General features: G+C 41.8%; 1 protein-coding gene across 2 annotated transcripts in view; it reads left to right on the plus strand.

The window, feature by feature from the left end:
- MCU (mitochondrial calcium uniporter) overlaps nt 1–21846 on the plus strand; it is a 148974-nt gene that overhangs the window by 103248 nt on the left and 23880 nt on the right. For both annotated transcript variants that reach the window (XM_032231911.1, XM_032231912.1), the window contains exon 2: nt 19990–20059. In XM_032231911.1, the coding sequence (XP_032087802.1) occupies nt 19990–20059 (70 nt within the window). The remainder of the gene's footprint in view (nt 1–19989; nt 20060–21846) is intronic.

Below are 21846 nucleotides of genomic sequence, written 5' to 3' on the forward strand. Positions count from 1 at the left end.
GCTGATAGATTGAAGAAATCTAGCTAATCTAATTGAATTGAATTGAATTGAATTGAATTGATTTTATTTGTAGGCCGCCCTTTTCCCTGAGGGGACTCAGGGCGGCTCACAGAAACCAGGGAGAGGGGAATACAATACAATACAATACTAAGACAACAACACATAATAAAAATAATACGCAACATGCATACAACATTCGGGCGGGGTAATGGTCCTTATCCCCAGGCCTGACGGGCGAGCCAGTTCTTCAAGGCTGTGCGGAAGGCCTGGACGGTGGAGAGGGTGCGAATCTCTACGGGGAGCTCGTTCCAAAGGGTCGGGGCCGCTACTGAGAAGGCCCTCCTCCTTGTGGTTGCCAGCCGACATTGGCTGGCCGATGGGATGCGGAGGAGGCCTAACCTATGAGATCTTATAGGCCGTAGGGAGGTAATTGGCAGAAGGCGGTCTCTCAAGTATCCAGATCCACTGCCATGTAGGGCTTTATGGGTGGTCAATAGCACCTTGAAGCGCATCCGGAGATCGACAGGTAGCCAGCGCAGCTCGCGGAGGATAGGTGTAATGCGGGTGAATCGGGGTGCACCCGCAATCACTCGCGCGGCTGCGTTCTGCACTAGCTGAAGTCGCCGGATGCTCTTCAAGGGCAGCCCCATGTAGAGCACATTGCAGTATTCCAGCCTAGAAATCACGAGGGCCCGAGTGACTGTTGTGAGGGCCTCCCGGTTCAGGTAGGGTCGCAACTGGCGCACCAGGCGTACCTGGGCGAATGCCCCCCTGGTCACAGCCGCTATATGATGGTCGAATGACAGCTGTGAATCCAGGAGGACTCCCAAGTTGCGAACCCTCTCTGAGGGGTGTAGAATTTGACCCCCCAGCCTGAGAGTTGGATTAGTGGCCGAATTTTTGGGAGGAAAACACAACAGCCACTCGGTCTTTTCTGGGTTGAGCACAAGCTTGTTAATCCTCATCCAGTTCATGACGGCTTCGAGCCCCCGGTCCATTACGTCAACCGCTTCATTGATTTGGCACGGGGCGGACAGATACAATTGAGTATCGTCCGCATATTGATGGTATCTAATCCCGTGCCTACGGATGATCTCTCCCAGCGGTTTCATGTAAATGTTAAATAGTAGGGGGGATAAGACCGAACCCTGCGGCACCCCATATTTCAGGGGCCTTGGGGACGATCTCTGCCCTCCCACTAACACCGACTGCGACCTGTCCGAGAGGGTTGAGTTTGACCTCGAGGAGGGGTGAGCATGGCCAGCTCAACATCACTTGTCAGGGGTGCCTCTGGTGGCCCAAGCACTCTGCCAGCGAAAATGGCCTCCTGAGCTCCGTTTGGCTGCGATGGCCTCCTGCAACCCTCTGCCAGTGAAAACGGAGCTTGGGAGAGCCACGGATGGAAGGCCATACCTAAGGACACCCCTGTCCTAGATCCTCAGTCACACCTGATGGGCATTGTCTCTTCAGTTCCGTCTGTCACCACCATATATCTGGGTTAGATCCTATTTAAGGTAACTCTCCAAAGTATCTCTAGGAAACTTACTTGATTAGAAAGGGATATGAGATGAATGAAGATGAATCAGTCAAGGGGGGAATTATTAGAGCTTGCAGTGTTTCATATTTCTTACATTTTTAAAAAAATTATTTGGGGGCAGTTAAGGACACACATTTGACCCCTGTCGTAGCACTTATTTAAAAATTGAACTTTCTCAAGCTTTGTGCTAAAAGTTTGGAAGCCAGCAAAACATTTGCTTTCAGGGAGTGGCGGATTGATGTTATATCAGTGAACATCAATATGCTAGCTGGGGAATTTTGGAAGCTGAAGTCCATATATGTTAAAGTTGCCAAGTTTGAAAAACATAGCACTATACAAATGCTCCTCCACACGTGTGTGTGTGTGAGAGAGAGAGGGAGGGAGGGAGGGAGACTAAAACACCCAGGGACGTGCAGTCACTAGAGGCAGGGGAGGCGTAGCCTCACCAGTCATGAGGAAAAGGAAAGAATTTTAAAGAATTTTTTTAAAATAATTAAAGCCAAGATAGTTGCTACCAGATTCTAAGTCACAGTGACTTGGGACAGTGCTTAGTGTTAACTATAGGAGGAGGCCAGAGAACTAGGGGCCTCTTTTGCATAAGGAATTTTTCGCCTTTTAAGAGCTAACCAAGGGTTAAAAAGTGAAGAATTCCTTATGCAAATGAGGCACGTGTTCTCTCGCCTCTTGTAACTGAGGATGCCTGGCTGTGGAATTCTGGGAGTTGAAGTCCACAAGTCTAAAAAGCTGCCTCACCAGCCATAAAACTCACCGCACGTCACTGAAAACACCACTTTGGCTTTGACTATAAAGCACAACTTTTAAAAAATTGCTTCTTTAATGCTTGAATTTCCTTTCGCAAGGAAAGGAACCACAGCTGACTTTCGAACATCATTTGTCAGCTGTGACCAGGGGGGCATTTGCCCAGGTTCGCCTGGTACACCAGTTGCGCCCCTACCTGAATCGGGAGGCTCTCACAACAGTCACTCGAGCCCTTGTGACCTCTAGGCTGGAATACTGCAATGTGCTCTACATGGGGCTGCCCTTGAAGAGTATTCGGTGACTTCAGCTAGTCCAGAATGCGGCCCGCTGCGAGCGATTGTGGGTGCACCTCGTTTCACCCACATAACACCTATCCTCCGCGAGCTGCACTGGCTACCTGTCGATCTCCGGGTACGCTTCAAGGTGCTACTTGTCACCCATAAAGCCCTTCATGGTAGTGGATCTGGGTACTTGAGAGACCGCCTACTGCCAATTACCTCCACGCGACCTATTAGATCTCACCGATTAGGCCTCCTCCGAGTTCCATCTGCCGGTCAGTGCCGACTGGCAACCACGCGGAGGAGAGCCTTCTCGGTAGCAGCTCCGACCCTATGGAACGATCTCCCCGTGGAGATTCGGACCCTCACCACCCTCCAGACCTTCCGCACAGCCCTCAGAATCTGACTATCCCGTCAGGCCTGGGACTAAGATTGTAACCCGCCCGAATGGTATGAATGTTGTGTTTTTTAATTATGTATTGTCTTATATGTTTAAAAGTTTGTCTTTCTCCCCCCTTCCCTTTTGTAAGTTGTGAGCCGCCCTGAGTCCCCCCAGGGAAAAGGGCGGCATATAAATAAACTCAATACCAATACCAATACCTTCCTTTTGTCTCTCTGTCCCTTTTTCCTTTTTTTCTTTCATCTCTCTCACTTTTTCTTTCTTTATTTATTTATTCCTTTCTTTTCTTTCTCTGTGTGTGTGTGTTTGTGTGTGTGTGTGTTGGATTTCAAAAAATTTTGGAGCCTCTTCTGTAAGTGTGGCCTGCTTTCCGGGTCCACTGGTGGAACCTCTTCTAACCGGTTCGGTAGATTTGACGAACCGGTTCTACCGAACTGGTGCGAACTGGTAGGAACCCAACTCTGAATGTATAATAAAAAGTGAAGCAAATGCAACTAGGCAAAAATAAGTAGAAGTCTCATTTTCATGATCTTTAACTAGGGCAACCATTTTTGATCCGGGATACCTCAACTGGGCTAACTGACACGATGCATTCCAAATCCAGAAACTATGACTCCAAAGGGAATGAAATTTGAGGAAGTCGTAGCTATTACCTGCTGTTCCACTGCTGATCTGCTCCTGCAGTCATGAGATCCTCATTTTCAGTATTTCATGACAGTTTCCCAGCCAGTCTTGCAAACCCTCACCCCTTCCCCACCCAGCACCAGCCACTTACTGTGGGAGGGGTGGAAGGGTGCTCTCCCATATTCCCACAAAAAAAATTCAATTAGAAAGCTGTCTGGATGTCAAAAGACATACCTGATCCCAGTTCTCCCCCCCCCCCCTTGATCATTCTATTTCTCTGTTTAGGTGAGGAAACATTTCTGAAACAATTATACTATGGAACATGGGGTGTCTAGTATTATTAACATTTACAGCACATTCAAATTATGCTATATTTTAAAAAATGATCCCCTGAGGAGTTAAGACATTTATTGCTAAGCAGTATTGGAGGTTTAGTATCATCATTACTGAACCAAAAATTACTGCAGGGGAAGAAGAGTATTAAGGTCTATCGTGTTGAATATAATGCCTTTGAAATTGATTTTCAAATATCTGCCCTGCCAGATGGGAGACATATAATCACATTCTTCTATTCACATCACTAAAATCATTGTCATGATGGGAGTGATAATGGAAGAATTCCCTCAAAAAATGTTTATAGTTCTTGAGAACAATATAGTTGAAAATAATTTACAATAAGTTGTAAAATATATACAGTTATGGGTAAAATGTACAGTATATCATTTGGAGAATGAATGTTAAGGGATACAGTTTTAAGAGGAAGTGAAATTTATATTATTAATTTTATATATCCATAGATTATTTGGTTTCTTAAAGAAACTTTAATATGAATAACAAAATTAATATGTAGCTATGTTTCTTAAACATTTTTACTCTACATTATAGTACGATATGGTACTTATATGTCTAGGAAATAATAAAAGAGCATTAGCAATCTGATGTACAGATGTATGTATTCATTCTTTGAGAATTGATTTAAAATGCTTAATTGCAAACATTTAATTAGCTTCTAATTAAAAGCCTAAAATTATTTTTGTTTTAATGTTTTAAATTTTCCTAGCATGAATGGGAGAATTTCCTTTTGGCATTAGAGCAGGGTGTCAAACTCATGGTGTTGCGTCATCACGTGACATATCATGACATTTCCCCCTTTGCTGAAATGGGAATGGGGGTGGCCAGCGCATAATGCATGCAGCCCACAGGCAGTGAGTTTGACACCTCTGCATTAGAGCATATGTGGACTTCAACTTCCAGGATTCCCCAGCCAGCATAGAATTCTGGGAGTTGAAGTCTGCAAATTTTTAAGTTGCCAAGATTCAGAAACATTGCATTAAAGAGGAGGAGTAGAATTAAATCCAAGGGTTTAATTGTCTCTATGTGTCTCCGGTTTCATGAAACAAAAATGTAAACTACTTTATACATAGTAATACAGATCTGCCCTCATCTGTGTCTCACAGATGGGTTTGTTATTATCTTTTATATAGCTTTAAATGAGAGATGAAATAGCATACTCAAGGCAAAATTGCTTAAAGGAATATTATCTCTCCTCTTTCAGCTACCATCTGTGGACAATGTGGTAGGGTCAATCTGAGGGCTCAGAATGTAGCAATAATTTAAGGACCTTCTTTGTGTATATTATTTGCTTAATAAATATTTATTTGGAGTAAATAGTAGCAGAAAGAATAGTAGCAGAATTGCATATATGATAGAAAATAGTTCTTTGAAGTTTCATTTCAACTGACAACTTCTCAAAAAATTATTCATAAGAAATATTATACAGGTAGTCCTTGGCCTATGTCTGCAATGGGCTCTATTCATCACAGTTGTTAGTCGATGGTTGTGTGACTGACCCAATTTTACAACCTTTTGGGGGATGGTTGTTAAGAGAACACCATGGTCATTCACTGAATACTGTTAAGTGAGCTCCCCATTGGGAGAGCGAGTATGTTCTGAGAAGCGTTGTGAGAGTTGTGTTGGAGAACACACAAACCAGCATACAGAGACACTGCAGTTTAAATAGACTTTTACTTTTGTGGAAATAGAGGTATCAGAGTCCATCAAACAGTCCAAGTCATACACGGATAAGACAGTCAGTCATCAATGTCTTTCAGTTAAGGGATAATCCAAATAACATAGTCCAGTATCATATAATCAGTTCAGTACTCAAAGTTTTCTAGCAGTTGCAAAACTTACAATAGCTCACGGCACTTTCTAACAGCCAGCTTCCAAAACACTCAGATCAGATCAGCCTAGCATCTAATGAACCAGAGCTAACAGTCATTCTGGCTCCCTCTTATGGCCAATTGAGGAAAACAGCAACCAAACACATTTTACAGTATGATTTAAAGAAACAGATACAGCATTGTTACATATTTTATATATTGCCAACCCAACCGTTAGATTATATTCCTATACCGTGGTCTACCTATACCGACAAATACCGTGGTCATTAAACAAAGGGATGGTTCACAAGGGCCCCATTTTGTTGAAATCCAGAAGAGAATGATACATTTCATTAAAAATGTAAGAAGCACAGTCATGTGGTCATGACACTTTGCAAACGGTTGTAAGTGTAGCCACATGACTGTGGGGGCAACGGTTAGAGCTTCAAATCAGTCATAGAAACCTCCAGGGGGGTCCATCACAACTTTGAATGGTTGCTAAGCAACTGGTTGTAAGACAAGGACTACCTGTAAGAGTATGTTAGAGATTCTTCTGATCTATTTGTCAAAAATGGTTGGGCTTCTCTATAGATGTCACCACACAACACTAAGCACATGTAGGTGTGATCTTCCTCTTGACTCCCCAATAATTCTTACTAATCCCATTTTTCCTATGCTCTTATCTTTGCAATCTGATAAGGCATTATATATTAGCTCAGAGTGTGCATTAATTTAACAGGAAAGGAAGGAAAGCAATTTTCCAGGAAAAAAATATCATCTTTTGAATCCATATAGTAGTAACAGAAGATACATTATATTATATTTTGGAAGTCTAAGTCTAATTATTTAAAGGTGTCCTACATGAATATTCCTAGAAGAGCCCTAGAAAAAGACTTTACATAAACTGAATTTGATAGTAATCAAGAGGTATGTATGGTGCTATAACTCAAGATTCGTAAAATGATAATTACCTAGTCCCGTGGTGGCAAACCTATGGCACGTGTGCCACAGATGGCACACAGAGCCCTCTCTGTGGCCACGCGAGCCATCGCCCCAGGTCAGCTCCACTGTGCCTGTGTGCACGGCTCCTACTGGCCAGATGATTTTCGGGTCTCTGCCACGCATGCACAGGGGGCCGGGCACATATGGGAGACGTTGAATGCTCATGTGTTGGGAGTTCCCCCAGCCTGTTTTTGGCCCCAGGGAGACCTGCTATGCCCAAAACAGGTCATGGGGATGCATCATTCTCCCCGTGGCCCATTTTAGTCCCAGGAGGCTCCAGAAAAGTCTGCTAGGCTGAAAACGGAGTGCAGGGGGGTTGCATGCACATGCGGGGGGTGTCATGCATGCATTGCACTATTTGTGAGGGCATATGCAAGCACGCAACAGCGCATGTGTGCATGCTTTCAGTACGCAAGGACAAAATGGTTTGCCATCACTGTCCTAGTCTTTCAATAGAGCAATCTTTGCCCATTGGCATAAATTCTGGCAGACTGGTTAACGTATCACACATTTTGCCCAAATGTGTCAATCAAGTATACAACACCTGATCTAAGGAATGAGCTTTAAAAATGACATCCGCATACATTACCAGTATATCATCAGCATAATATACCAATTTATATTCTAATGAATTATGCAACACACAAAGACCCAGGGCTATTGTATTGTTGTCCAATACCACAAACTGAGGAGTCTAAACAAATCTGAAAATAAATGGTTCTAAGAAACATTATTAATATATATATATATATGTATATGTATATGTATATGTATATGTATATGTATATATATATATATATATATATATATATATATATATATATATATATATATATATATATATATATATAATAGACTAGCAGCTCACATTATAGCCGGATTCATTAAGATAAATATTTAATGCTTTTATCAATAAGGGATATGTCTATCTCACGTAGGAGGGAAATAATTGACAAATTCAGTACATATGCTAAAATGAATAAACAAAGTATTAATTTCAGTGTGGAACAATTAACAGGATATCTTTCAATTTGGCCATTAACTTCCACTTTGGTTGACAGGAGGGCGCCTAGGGAATATGGATAAATTATTGAGATAATCCACAGGTGATACGTATATATCATCTGTAAATTTCCACATTTAGCAATAGAATTGCAGTTTTGTGTTTTTTATTTTTATTCAGCTGATTGGATGTAATCTGAGTAGTTTTGACAAAGTTGATTATTCTACGGATGAAAAGAATTCTTATTAAAATCTGTTAGCAGTTAAGGTTTTCATGTCAACATTATTCAATGAAACAGGCTGATAATTAGCATATAACACACAATCTAATAAATTGATTTTTTATATTATTCCACAAGGAGTGATCTTCTAATATTACATTCCAAATCACCTTTTTCATCCCATCTGTGGTCAAAAGAATAATACTTGTCAAGAATCCAATTGCAGAATGTCAATTTTATTTAAACCCCTCTTCATCAGATAAGTTCTCAAATTTAATATATTTGGTCAAGTGAAATATGTGGTATTTCACAAATATGTGATATTTTGCAAATATGTGGTATCCTGCACAATCTTTTATCATTTTCTACTATTTAGTCTAACATAAACTCAATTTAATATGATAACATATTCTTCAGTTCATTTTTTGCTTATTGTATTCCCATGTAGGCTAATAGAAAGACATCTATATTCAAACAATTTTGAAATTGCCTTTCAAACTAGTTCCACTTTTTTGTTTATCTGACATGGGTGCAATAATGTGACTGTACTTCGTAAGCTTCTTACTCAAAAATTAAGGAAGTAGCTGTACTGTATTAAATTCAAAATATTGAAGGGTCACAGAACTCATACCCTTTATAAATTCAATAGAAAAACATTGAAACATCAGCTTCCATATTGTTTACTAAATTCATGTGGCTGTTAATTTAAGCTAATTCAATTGTGATGTATTGTCTAAGCATATTTGAACTTGTTGAAATCATGTTGAAGAAACCAAAACATAAGTGTAAAAAATTATGATGTAGAATAGAACAGAACAGAATAACAGAGTTGGAAAAGACCTTGGAGGTCTTCTATTCTGACCCCCTGCTTAGGCAGGAAACCCTACACCACTTCAGACAAATGGTTATCCAACATCTTCTTAAAAACTTCGAGTGTTGGAGCATTCACAACTTCTGGAGGCAAGTTGTTCCACTGATTAATTGTTCTAACTGTCAGGAAATTTCTCCTTAGTTCTAGGTTGCTTCCCTCCTTGATTAGTTTCCACCCATTGCTCCTTGTCCTGCCCTCAGGTGCTTTGGAGAATAGCTTGACTCCCTCTTTTTTTGTGACAGTCCCTGAAATATCGGAACACTGATATCATGTCACCACTAGGCCTTCTTTTCATCAGACTAGACCAGGGGTGGGTTTCTCGCCCCGTTCCAACCGGTTCGGTTGGAACGGGGCCGGCGGCGTCCTCGTGCACGCGCGCGGTGCACACATGCGTACTAGCGTCTGCGCGACGCTCCAGCTGCTCCTGGACGATCATGCAGGCGCTGTATGCGTCCTGCGCATGCGTGGAAGTGCAGAACTCGTCAAAACCGGGTAAGGACCGCGGGCGGGCGGGCGCGCCCTTCGCCGTTCCCGGAAGTTACTTACTTCTGGGTTCGGCGACCAACCGGTTCGCAGGGACTGCCGCGAACCGGTTGAAACCCAGCCCTGGACTAGACCCAGTTCCTGCAGCCATTCTTCATATGTTTTAGTCTCCAGTCCCCTGATCAACTTTGTTGCTCTTCTCTGCACTCTTTCTAGAGTCTCAACATCTTTTTTTACATCATGGCAACCAAACTGGATGCAGTATTTCAAGTGTGGCCTTACCAAGGCATTATAAAGTGGTATTAACACTTCACATGATCTTGAATAAGAAGAGTGTTGGTGATTACCTATAAAGTTGTGTATTGCATTGGCCTGATGTTTCCTCTTCACATTGAGTAGACTAGGACATCGCGGTTTTAGCGCCGTGGTTTTGTCGGTGCACTTTTGACGTTTGCGCTTTTGTCGGGTCACGGATCCGACCACATCACAGGCCAGATCTGGCCCACAGGCCTTGTGTTTGACACTTCTGGTGTAGAGTTTTATCACACTCATGATTTGTACATTCTATGTTCCCACTCCGATTCCGGCTTTGGGGCTTGTTTTCCTAAATGTCAGTATCAGCACTTAAACATGTCAAATGCTTTAATCTAGCTGTGTCATAAACACTATTAATATATTAAAACCAGAAGGTCTTCATTTCTCCCTTAACAGCACATTAAGTGACATCTGATCCGAGAGAAGATGCAAAATATAACATCAAAGGGATTTACTGAAGATTCAGCATATATCTTTGTAGGAATGTTACTTTTCAGCATATCCACCATCTTTTAGGATGTAAAACATAATACAATTTTGAAGTTATCTGAACAGGTTCTGTTTTTACTTATAGCACAGATCCCATTTGTTATCCTAACAATGTTACCCAATATTCGTTTTATTTAGTTCTTGAATACATTTCCTCTCTGTGGCGCTTTACACATAGTAGAAATGAAGTTATTAAAAATTCAAACTGCATGAAAGTAACTCTATAGGCACCATGTGTACATTGTATGTGACTATCTTTAAAACTATCTTTGAACCCCTTCAAAAATAATATGTAGTCTAACTCATCCCAAATATATAATATTGGGAATTGGAGTGAAGGAATTAAAATGTCCTTAAATGCTTTTTTTTTTTTTTTTTTTTTTTTTTTAGTTAACAAGCATCTTCATTATATTATTGCTACAATTGGGTTGTAGCTTGTTCGGCAAGAAAACTTGGAAGAAAAATTGTAATTCCAGTTGTGATTCGCTGTCTACATTTTTCACTTGTCCTTAAACGCATCACTTCACCTTAAATGGTAAATTCTGGGTACTCAGAGTCCCGAGGTAATCAAACTATTGGAACAGACACTCAAAAGGCAAGAACTGTAAACAAGGATGGCTTGCAGGATTGAAAAGACAGTTATGTGTTGAGAATGTTTTAGATAATTCCTAGCTGAAGTAGAGCTTTATACCCTGTTTCCCTGAAAATAAGACCTCCTCAGATAATAAGCCCAATCGGGCTTTTGAGCGCATGCTCTAAAATAATATTTTTCCCCAAAATATTTTCCCCAAAAATAAGCCCTCCCTGAAAATATTGCAACAGAGCAGCAGCCATGAGGTGACCACGCTTGCTGCCTCCTGCGCCTCCAAAATTATAAGACCTCCCCAAAAATAAGGCCAAGTGCTTATTTCGGAGGCGGGGTGTCAAAAGAAAATAAGACCCTGTCTTATTTTCTGGAAAACATGGTAATACATAGGAGTAGGACATAGGACTCAGCATTTGAATGAGCTGAAAGTACATTCTGTTGCCTGAATGTTTTGGGATTGGAAGGAAATATATACTCAGCTCTGCGCTCATCTGGCTATTTCTCCATTTAAAAAGGAGAATATTATCTACTGATTGTTGTATGAATTTTATATTCATATATACAACACACATGCATATACAAAATATGTTTTATCAGTGTACTACTCTATAGTCTTTGAATGAGTAATCTTCCGCAGTCAATGTAACATACAAGTGATACTTTTTTCAGCATTTTCTTTCAGATTCAAGATAAAACCAGTTTCCATATTCCATTGCACTCCAGCTATCAGAACAAACAGGTCGTTTCCTGTAAAAATTCAGTGGAAACAGGAACTGCATAATTTTAAAAACTTTCTGTTTGTATTATGTTGACTTTTGAAATCTTAAATATTGCCCTGAGCTGATATAATAGAAAGAAAACCACTCCCTGTCATCAGAGCTATTGTTGTTATTTAACTGAAATTCATTAAGTAGTAATGGTTCAGGTTTTTTTTTTTAAAAAAATTCTTAAGCTCTATACATAGTTTGTTAAATTACCCATATGAACCTAATGACTGCTACTTAATAAGACATAAACTCACACACAGACACATGCATACGTGCCTGCACACAACTGAAGTGTGGTTTTGCACACCATTTACTTGACAGTCAAAGACTGCTTCAGGAAAGCTTAGAGCAATCCCTAATGTTACTGGGATTATAGCCAAAAGATTGTGAGGTACTGCTTGTGTGAGCCAAAAATTGATTTTATATTTCAGAGTGGAGTGCTTGGAAGCACAATTTTTTCTTTCTTTCCTGCCATAGGCAGTTAATTGGCTAAACTCTAGAGCAGTAGAACTGAATTCATTTTTGAGGATCTACATATAACATTGTACTATAAATATTTTTAATTTTCTTATCAACTAATCTTTGCCTGTAAGTACCGCAAGTAGAATCGCTTCAGAGGTTTTTTTTAATATAATTTTTATTTTATCAATTTCATATATACATTCACAATTATATGATCTCATAACTGTTATTAATAATATGTATTTATAACATTTTTTTCCCTACAGTTGACAATATACTTGAAGATTGCTTTCTTAACATCCCATAGATCCATCTTATCTTACAACGGTCCTATTTCTTCTTCCCTCCCTCCCTCTTTCCTTCCCTCGTTTCTTCTCTCCTACTCCCCTTCCTTCCCGCCCTCCTTCCCCTTCCCTCCTTCTCTCCTTCCCTCCTTCCTTCCCTCCTTCCTTCCTTCCTTCCCTCCTTTCTTTTCTCCTTCTCTCCTTCCTTTCCCCCTTCCTTTCCTCCTTCCTTCCCCCTTCCTTCTCTCCTACATTCCCTCCTTCCTTCCCTCCTTTCTTCTCTCCTTCTTTCCCTCCTTCCTTCCCTCCCTCCTTCACCTTCCCTCCTTCTCTCCTTCCCTCCTTCCTTCCTTCCTTCCCTCCTTTTCTCCTTCTCTCCTTCCTTTCCCCCTTCCTTTCCTCCTTCCTTCCCCCCTTCCTTCTCTCCTACATTCCCTCCTTCCTTCCCTCCTTCCTTCCCTCCTTTCTTCTCTCCTTCTTTCCCTCCTTCCTTCCCTCCCTCCTTCACCTTCCCTCCTTCTCTCCTTCCTTCCCTCCTTCCTTCCTTCCCTCCTTTCTTTTCTCCTTCCCTCCTTCCTTTCCCCCTTCCTTTCCTCCTTCCTTCCCCCCTTCCTTCTCTCCTACATTCCCTCCTTCCTTCCCTCCTTTCTTCTCTCTCTCCTTCTTTCCCTCCTTCCTTCCCTCCTTTCTTCTCTCCTTCTCTCTTTCCTTCCCTCCTTCCTTCCCATGCTTCAGAGGTTTGGTATTTAACCGATTGTGTGTCAATGCTAGATTTTGGTCCTAAAATAAGAAATTGGGAAATATACAAAATTATCCCCAGGGATTTTTTTTAGAATATGTTCATTAAGTATGCTAAATATTGGAAGCAACTGCAAGCAGCGTGTACTGCTCGCAATTACCATATGTAAACATGTAAGTGGGTTTCACTCTATCTAGTAAGAGTATGAATATACTGCAAAGAGAAATTTAATTTGTTCTCAGCCAGGCCTAACTCATGGGAAATGTTGGAAGGCAAGAATCTGTAGCTTCTTTGATACGAATGCAGCATTATGCTGTGAGGAATGCAAACATTAGTTTCAGAGTCTTTTGAAAATCAGATTTACATCCTGATTTTCAGTTAAGTTTTAATCATGCAGGTAGCTGGTCGCTACCTATAAAGCCCTACATGCCATCGGACCTGGGTACCTGAGAGACCGCCTCCTGCCGATTACCTCTCTCAGACCAATTAGATCGCACAGGTTGGGTCTCCTCCGGATTCCATCTGCCAGCCAATGTCGGCTGGTGACTCCCCGGGGGAGAGCCTTCTCTGTTGCAGCTCCGGCCCTCTGGAACGAGCTCCCTGTTGAGATCCGGATCCTTACTACCCTCCAAGTCCTGGCTGTTCCAGCAGGCTGGGGGGAGCTGAGAAGCATCTACCTCCACAGAAATTGTGAATGTTGGTTTTGTTTTTAATATGTTGTCTTTGTCTCGTTCCCCCCTTTCCCTTGTCTTTTGTGAGCCGCCCGGAGTCCTCCGGGAGTGGGCGGCATGCAAGACAAATAAATAATAATAATAATAATAATTATTATTATTATTATTATTATTATTATTATTATTATTATTCAGTGCAGTTGTCGGTGTATAGCCATAGATGAAAATTTAAGGGAATCGGGAACAAGGAAGGTGAAACTACTTATTAATACCATCGGGAAGTAGCATTGTCATTAGTTCCTCGCACTTCGTTCAGAAAAGACATTGAAAGAATGTAGTCCGAAGCTCCTAATCTAATGGCGACCCCCAACACACAAAATGCTCACACGCCCCCAGTTAAAATTTATTGAGCAGTAAGACTTGCTGAACCACTTTGGTAGAAAAGATTTCCCATTAGATATCCATATTAGTTTGCTGGTTGTGCGTATCTTTAATTTTTTAAAATTCCAAATAACATTTCATATGAAAGCAGATATCAATATAGTTATCGTTATATTCTGTAATGCAAAAGTGAATTAATATGCTGTCTCTGATCAAAACAGGCCAACATATACAACTTAGAATTTTTGAAGTAGGGCAAGTAAAAACAGTATTACCAGGATAGAAGACTACAATTAACCGTGTTAGAGTTTCCAACAATAAAGCGCTCTTCTAAAAATACAGCAAGAAGCATGATTGGGAAAAGTTAAATCAAATTAAGGAGGTTTATAACTCTTGTTAATCCAAAGAATGGAATCTGAAAAGCTTTTAGTAGTATGATAGCTTTTGATAACCCCCCCCTTTTTTTTTACAAGCAAGGCGGTAAATCCTACAAGATCTGTGCTGTTTTAAAATTGAAACACTCATTTAAAATGTTAAAAAGTGTATTGTTCCTAGTTCTTGCCGGTAGTATATATTTACTAATAATGTAATATATATACTACAACAAGACCAGCATATGTTTTCATAGATTTTCACGGGTGTAGGTATGCTAGTCTTGTTGCATTCAGGTCTTTTCCCGTGTAAGATAGAGATTGTCTTGGCAATGTTTCGGCGAGGTCTCACTCGCCATCTTCAGGCTGGTGTTTTTGGCTTAAAGCGTGGCTGGAGCTGCTGTCTTTCTATAAATCTTGGTGGGTGGGTGTGGAGTGCTGGCGTTGTTTCACCAATCATGATACAGCCACACATCCAATCAATCCACTTACTGAAACAAAGCCAGCACTCCACACCTACCCACCAAGATTTATAGAAAGACGGCAGCTCCGATCACACTTTAAGCCGAAAACTATATATATATATATATATATGTGTGTGTTTTATTTGCGCTGATAAATAAATAAAGGGAGACTAGTATAGATCTATTTCAAGCTATTTAGCTCTCATCAGCTAGCCATACCCTTACTGGGATTCGAACCTGTGCTGTATTGCATCTTAGGCAAACGTCTTAGCCATTATGCCACAGGTCTCCTCCTTATCAGCTGAAGCCAGGGAAGAAGGTATATATTTAGTGTCACAACCCCTGGTATATATATTGTGTGTGTGCGTGTGTGTGTGTGTAACAACCGGTTTGGTGATTTCGTGCTTTGTGCACGCACTCCATGCCCACTCCACGCGTGCCTATGCTTAACACGTGCTTCATGCGCATTAGCAGTTTTAACAAAACTTACCTTCCACGTTACTTCTGGGGAGTAAGACAGCTGAGGCACAGCAATCCACTCTGCTGCACGAATCAGCTGAGAGGATATAGGTAAGTAAAGCGCAGAGGCAGGTGGGCGGGCCAACCTGATCGTCAGAGCGAACCGCTTTGCTCCCCAGTTGATCGTCGGAACTACTGGTTCACCTGGTTCACTTGAACCAGTCCGGTCCGGCTGAATCACACCCCTGAGAATAAGCATTATTTTCTCCTTCTGGCACAGCAGAGGCTGTTGCAAGGAAAATATTACCTAAATGAATATGGACCAATTTATAAATTAGCCAACAAGACTTTTAAGATTATTTGTGAATTTTCCTGCATGGACTATGTCTTAGTGTCCTTCATTATTGAAGCCCACACATTTCTCCACACTTTTTATATTACACACTTCTTATTTTAAACTTACTCCTTGGTGAGTCTTCTGGAAAATGGGATGAACAAAAATGTTGGTCAACATTATAATAATATAGAGATACTCTATCTAATACATTGAGGAGAGAGAGATTGATTTACCCCCCACTTTGCTCTTTAGAGTGCTTTAAATGTATGTATTTATTCCAGCTTATTGGTTGCCAAAGTCCAAATAAAACAGGGGCCATTAAAAAATACAAACTAGCCCAGGTCTGGAAATCAAAGCCAGATTTCCAAGGCTTTTCTAAGAGTGAGAACACCATCCTTATTTCTAGTGTTTTGCTGTTCCAGAGGGCGGTTGATCCTATATTTATATAAAATGCCAGGAAGGTTTCACTTTGACTGCTATTAGAAAGCATAATGCTGGATTTGGACAATTAGCAAATGTCTACAAACTGCTATATTAGTGATGTGTTCTCCCAAACAGTAAAATGTCTGAAGTTCAGATCCTGTGAAGTTCAGATCCTGTGCAAATTAGAGGAACTTGTATTTTTTCAGTGCTAAAATAGTTTCTTCAGTCCAGACAATGGTGGATGGTATGCCACATTAAAGTACTTTTTCATAACGTTAGTGTTTATTCTGAGTAAATATCAACGGCTTTTTACTGAGACAGTTTTCCTTGCTTCAGCTATATTAATATAGATGATCTTACCAAAATTTAAATACTGTAGATTTCAGCACAGTCTTTTTGGAGAAAAGAAGAAGTAAACCGCAGAATTTATCAAAACTGTATTAATTGTTTTATTCGTAAATAAGCATTTTCAAAATAGGTCTCATATCTGCCAAAGAATGTTTAAGTGTGCAAGTGTAGGCTTCATAGAATGGGATGGAGGGAGGGTTCTTAATATTTAAGAATTTGTAGCAAAGGAAAAAAAAATGACTTGCAACAAGTCCTGTAGTTTTTGGCTTGTTTTTGCAAAACACACATTTATTAACAAATCTTTGTGGAAAGGTTTATTTGATCACTAGCCCCAATGTATGAAAATCATGCTATATGTAACAGATGCATATGACTTTAAAAGGCAGCAAGCTTTAATCTGAATTATTTGCCAGCTCCATATACTTTGTGATGTTGTTTAATTCAATAAACAAGGCAAATGTGTGCAGTGAATACAGATTTATCAGTATTTCCTAGTGTTCTTATTATTTTCCCATTGTAATTCTATTACAATGTAATAGAATTTCCCATTGTAATTCTATTACAATTCTATTACAATTACAATGGGACAATAATAAGAACACGACTGCTGAATATACCCCCTCCTCAGTGGCGGGTTTCAAAATTTTTTAGAACCTCTTCTGTAGATGTGGCCTGCTTTGTGGGAGTGGCTTGCCAGCCATGTGACCAAGTGGGAGTGCCAGTCATGTGACTGGGTGGGCATGGCCAGCTTGTAAAATGTGGTGAAACTCACTTAACAATGCTCTTGCTTAGCAACCAAAATGTTGGCTCAGAAACTCTGGCATTTGAAGCACCCAAGTCTTAAAGCTGTCAAGTTACAAGACCCTTGCACCCCTAACCCTTTAGAAAAAAAAACCCCAGGGGTGTTCAAACTTGACAGCTTTAAGACTTGTGGACTTCAACTCCCAGAATTCCTCCTCCAGTCAAGTTGGCTCAGGAACTCTGGCATTGAAGTGTGCAAGTCTTAAAGCTGTCAAGTTACGAGACCCTTGCACCCCTAACCCTTTAGAAAGAAAAACCCCAGGGGTGTTCAAACTTGACAGCATCAAGACTTTAAGGTTTAGATAGGACTCTTAGAGGCGGGCGGGGCGATTGGTGAGCCAGCCAATCAATGAGCGGCGGGTGGGGCAAGCGTGGTGCGGACGGGTGGGGGGAGGGAGCTGGAACCGGTTCTAAACGGCACGGTAGATTTGTGGAACCTCTTCTATAGAAGAGGTTAGAACTGGCAGGAACCCACCTCTGCCCCTCCTCCTCTTTTAGTAACCACCTTGGTTAAAAACCATTTGCAGATACAACAATAATGAATGGTAATAAGAAATTATTTTCTGGCCAATGTGCTCATTTACAACAAATTTCCTGGGCATGCTGGAATGGCTGCTTGGTATGAACGCAATAGAATTTCCTCCCAGAATTGTGGCTGTTCCATCACTGCAGGTTTTCAAAAATAAACTGTACAACCATTTAACCGGGATGGTAAGGCAGTGATGGGGAACCTATGGCATGCATGCCACAGGTGGCAAACTGTCGCCCCAGCTCAGGTCCACCACGCATGAGTACGCCTCTCCTGCCAGCCAGCTGGTTTTCAGATCTCTGCCATGCATGTGCGTGGGGTGGGGCACGTGTGCATGTGTTGGGGGGTTCCACCACAATACCGCGAAGCCCTTATCCGCGGAGACATAAGCGCGAACCCTAATCCGCGCCGTCCGAATCGCTAAAGCAAATGCGACCTTACCGCGCTGACATAAGGGCGGAGGGCAAATCCGCGCCTTCTGAAGCACTCAGCACCCTAAACCTAACCCTAACCCTAAAGCAAACCCCTAAACCTAATCCTAACCTTAATTTAAATCGGCTTTCTGCCGCCGTGCTGTTTTAAAGCGCCCTTCTGTCGCCGCACTGTTGTAGCGGCGGTGATGACACACGGTGATGACGTCGCGGCTTTAGCGACACGGTTTTTTCACCGTTATTTTGACGAGCGCGGTTTTGTCATGCCACAGTGTTGGGGTGCACATGCTGGGGCGCACAAACATGCGTATGGTTGTGTGCACATGCACAGGGGTGATGTGCACGCACAGGGAGCAGTGGGGTTGCAGTGGTCGTGCGGGAGGAGTTATGCGTTCATTGCATTATGGGTATGTGCATGTGCTTTCGGCATGCGGCGACAAAAAGCTTAGCCATCACTAGTATAAGGTCTCCTGCCTTGAGCAGGGGATTAGACTAGAAGGCCTCTAGGGTCCCTTCTGGGCCATGGCCCGTGGGGCCACCCTGGAAACAGCAAAGGACCACAGTGCCTCTGTCAGTTAAAACTGAGCTCAAGAGGGCTGCACGCCGACTTCTGAGCTCCATTTTCGGTGGCAGAAGGTTACAGGAGGCCGTTGCAGCTGTAAACGGAGCTCGGGAGCCCATTTTCACTGGAAGAGTGCTTGGGCCACCACAGGTGCCCCCAATGTGAGTGACATCGATCTGGCCACGCCCATCCTGCTCCGCCCCCGAGGTCAAACATAACCCTGATGTGGCCCTCAATGAAATCGAATTTGACATCCCTGCCCTGCTCTGTGATCTAATGAGATTAACACCAGCATAAGTTTACGAGAGATTTTTATCCGAATGAAACAACAGTAAACAACGATCTTCACATCATCTCTTTCTTGGTCATGTGTTCACTTAGTGACCTTTTCATTTAATATCCTGGTCACCTGGAACAGAATGTGGTCCCTAAACAAGGAATGGCAGTATATGCCAGTCCTTGTTTTTCTATCCATTTCTAACCCATCCCATCAGTGCAGCATTCCATTCTTGGTTCTGTCCGATATTATAAAACGTTTCCGCCTATGAATGCCTTTTCTCCATTTGCTAACTCCAAATAGAAATTCATCCCCAAAGTACACTTAAACATTTCATGTCCACCTAATTTGTATTTGTATTGTATTGTATTTATTTGTCTTGTATGCCGCCTACTCCCGAAGGACTCCGGGCGGCTCACAATAGACAAGAAAAGGGGGAAGACTAGACAAAGACAACACTTTAAAAACAAAACCACAACATTCACAATTTCCGCGGGGCTGGATGTTTCACAGGCCCCCCGGCCTGCTGGAGCAGCCAGGACTTGGTGGCTTTGCGGAAAGCTGGGAGGGTCGTAAGGGTCCGGATCTCGACAGGGAGATCATTCCAGAGGGCTGGAGCTGCAACAGAGAAGGCTCTCCCCCGGGGGGTCGCCAGCCGACATTGGCTGGCGAATGGAATCCGGAGGAGACCTAACCTGTGAGATCTAATCGGTCTATGGGAAGTAATTTGCCTTTTAACAATCCGATGATCAAAAATGAAAGGTATGAGAAGTGGTTTAGGAGAATATCTACACATCCAGTAATGGGTTTTTCTTCCATTGTTAAACTGGGTTTCCTATCTTCCATGCTGTAGTTGTTAGGAAGATAGCAAGATTAAGTCTCATGGCATGGGTCGTCTGAAGCAGCCGAGCATTTACTGTTTTAACGGGAAAAAAATGCTCTTTTTTTCCTTAGGCGCACCAAAGATTTCCTCCTTGGCAGACTATGGGAGCTGTCTATTGCAGTACTGTAGCGCCCTCTAATGGTGAGTACCAAATCTATAAACCAACCTTTAGAGCAGTGTTTCTCAACCTTGGCAACTTGAAGTCCTGTGCATAGCTGGCTGGGGAATTCTGGGAGTTGAAGTCCACAGGACTTCAAGTTGTCAAGGTTGAGAAACACTGCTTTAGAGGATTTTTGTTCCAACGCTCAAGGAATTTGTTTTTTAGCTTAATTACTTGTACTTTTTAAAATGAAAAAAAAAATTGAAAGAGGAGATTAATTTAGAGCCGGTATAGTTCTTGGTGTGTGTGTGTGTGTCTGTTTGTGTGTGTCTGTTTGTGTATGTCTGTTTGTGTGTGTATGTGTCTGTGTGTAAAACCCTTTTCCTGTTCAAAGAAATAAATGAGGCATCTTGCTTGCTTTAGTCTTTCCACGGTACTGAATTGCAAAAAAACGGTGCACCGTTATTGGGGGTTATGATTTGTTTTTCCTTTCCATATTCTGCTTTGTTAAAGATCTTTCTCCACGGCTATTTGTTCACGACAAAACAAAAAAAAAACCCAAATCATTCCTTTTCTAAGACAGCATCCTTGTAAGCTGTAGGAAGGCTGCTTGGAGCTTCTGCCTCTGTTCTGAAGGTCAGGTCTTTTTTGCAAACAGCCTCCCGCACACCTGGGCTGCTGCTTCGCCTTCAAAAGCCAGTTTGGATATATTCGGTGCAATTATTACAGTTCTGCATTATTTCAGTTTTGCAAATATAACCGTGGATGAAATTTTCCAACACCGGTGCTTTTTAAGAACCTTTGCTTTGTTTTCAGCATCTCGAGTTGGATTTGAAATGCAGATGTGATCTTAAGCTTTACAGGTTTCTGTTTTCTCTGCTGCGCATTCATGAGTTCACCTTACCTAGCATGTGTGACTTAACGAATATTGGTTGAGTTTCTGAACCAAATTCTTTTAATGGTATTTGCTTCTTAGTACACCTGGTTCCACCACAAAACCGCGGTAGACAAAAGCGCGCTCGACGAAAGCGCGTACGTGACGTCATCACAGCGCGACGAAAACATCGCGCTATGATCGATAAATGTAAAAATAAAGCGAAAACCTTACCCTAACCCCCCCAAACCTAACCCTAAACCTAACCCTTAACCTAACGCTAAACCTAACACTAACCTTTAACCTAACGCTAAACGTAACCCTAACGCTCTAAACCTAACCCTAACCCTTAACCTAACCCTAACCCTAAACCTAACCCTTACCTTTATGTGAATCGGCTTGGTTTAATTTTATTTTTATTTCAATTTTTAATTTTTTTCGTCGCGCTGTGATGACGTCAAATGCGCGCTTTCGTCGAGCGCGCTTTTGTGGACCGCGGTTTTGACGGGTCACGGTACACCTTAGTACACCTTAATCTGAATTTAAGAATGGTTGTGATCACACTCTGTGAATGTTTGTCCTGCTGTCTGTCTGTGACTCACCTGGTTGTGGAAAATGCTGCAAAATAACCAGGTGAAATGTGAAATGTTAAGACATGGAATCTATACCATCCTGTTAGAATATTATAGCAGATAACTTCTTTTCCAAAGCATCTGAAGGCAGGACAAGAAACTAAACAAGGGGAGGAGCAACCTGGAATTAAGGAGAAACTTCCTAACAGTGAGGTCAATTAACCAGTGGAATAGCTTGCCTTCAGAAGTTATGGGTACTTCATCACTGGAGGTTTTTAAGAAAAGACTGAACAGCCACCTATCTGATATGGTATGTTGATCACCAGAGGTAGTATTCAGCCGGTTTGGACCAGTTCTACTGAACCGGTAGTAATGATTCTGC

The sequence above is a fragment of the Thamnophis elegans genome, chromosome 15 (assembly GCF_009769535.1).
Source record: "Thamnophis elegans isolate rThaEle1 chromosome 15, rThaEle1.pri, whole genome shotgun sequence".
In the NCBI taxonomy this organism is placed as follows: Eukaryota; Metazoa; Chordata; class Lepidosauria; order Squamata; family Colubridae; genus Thamnophis; species Thamnophis elegans.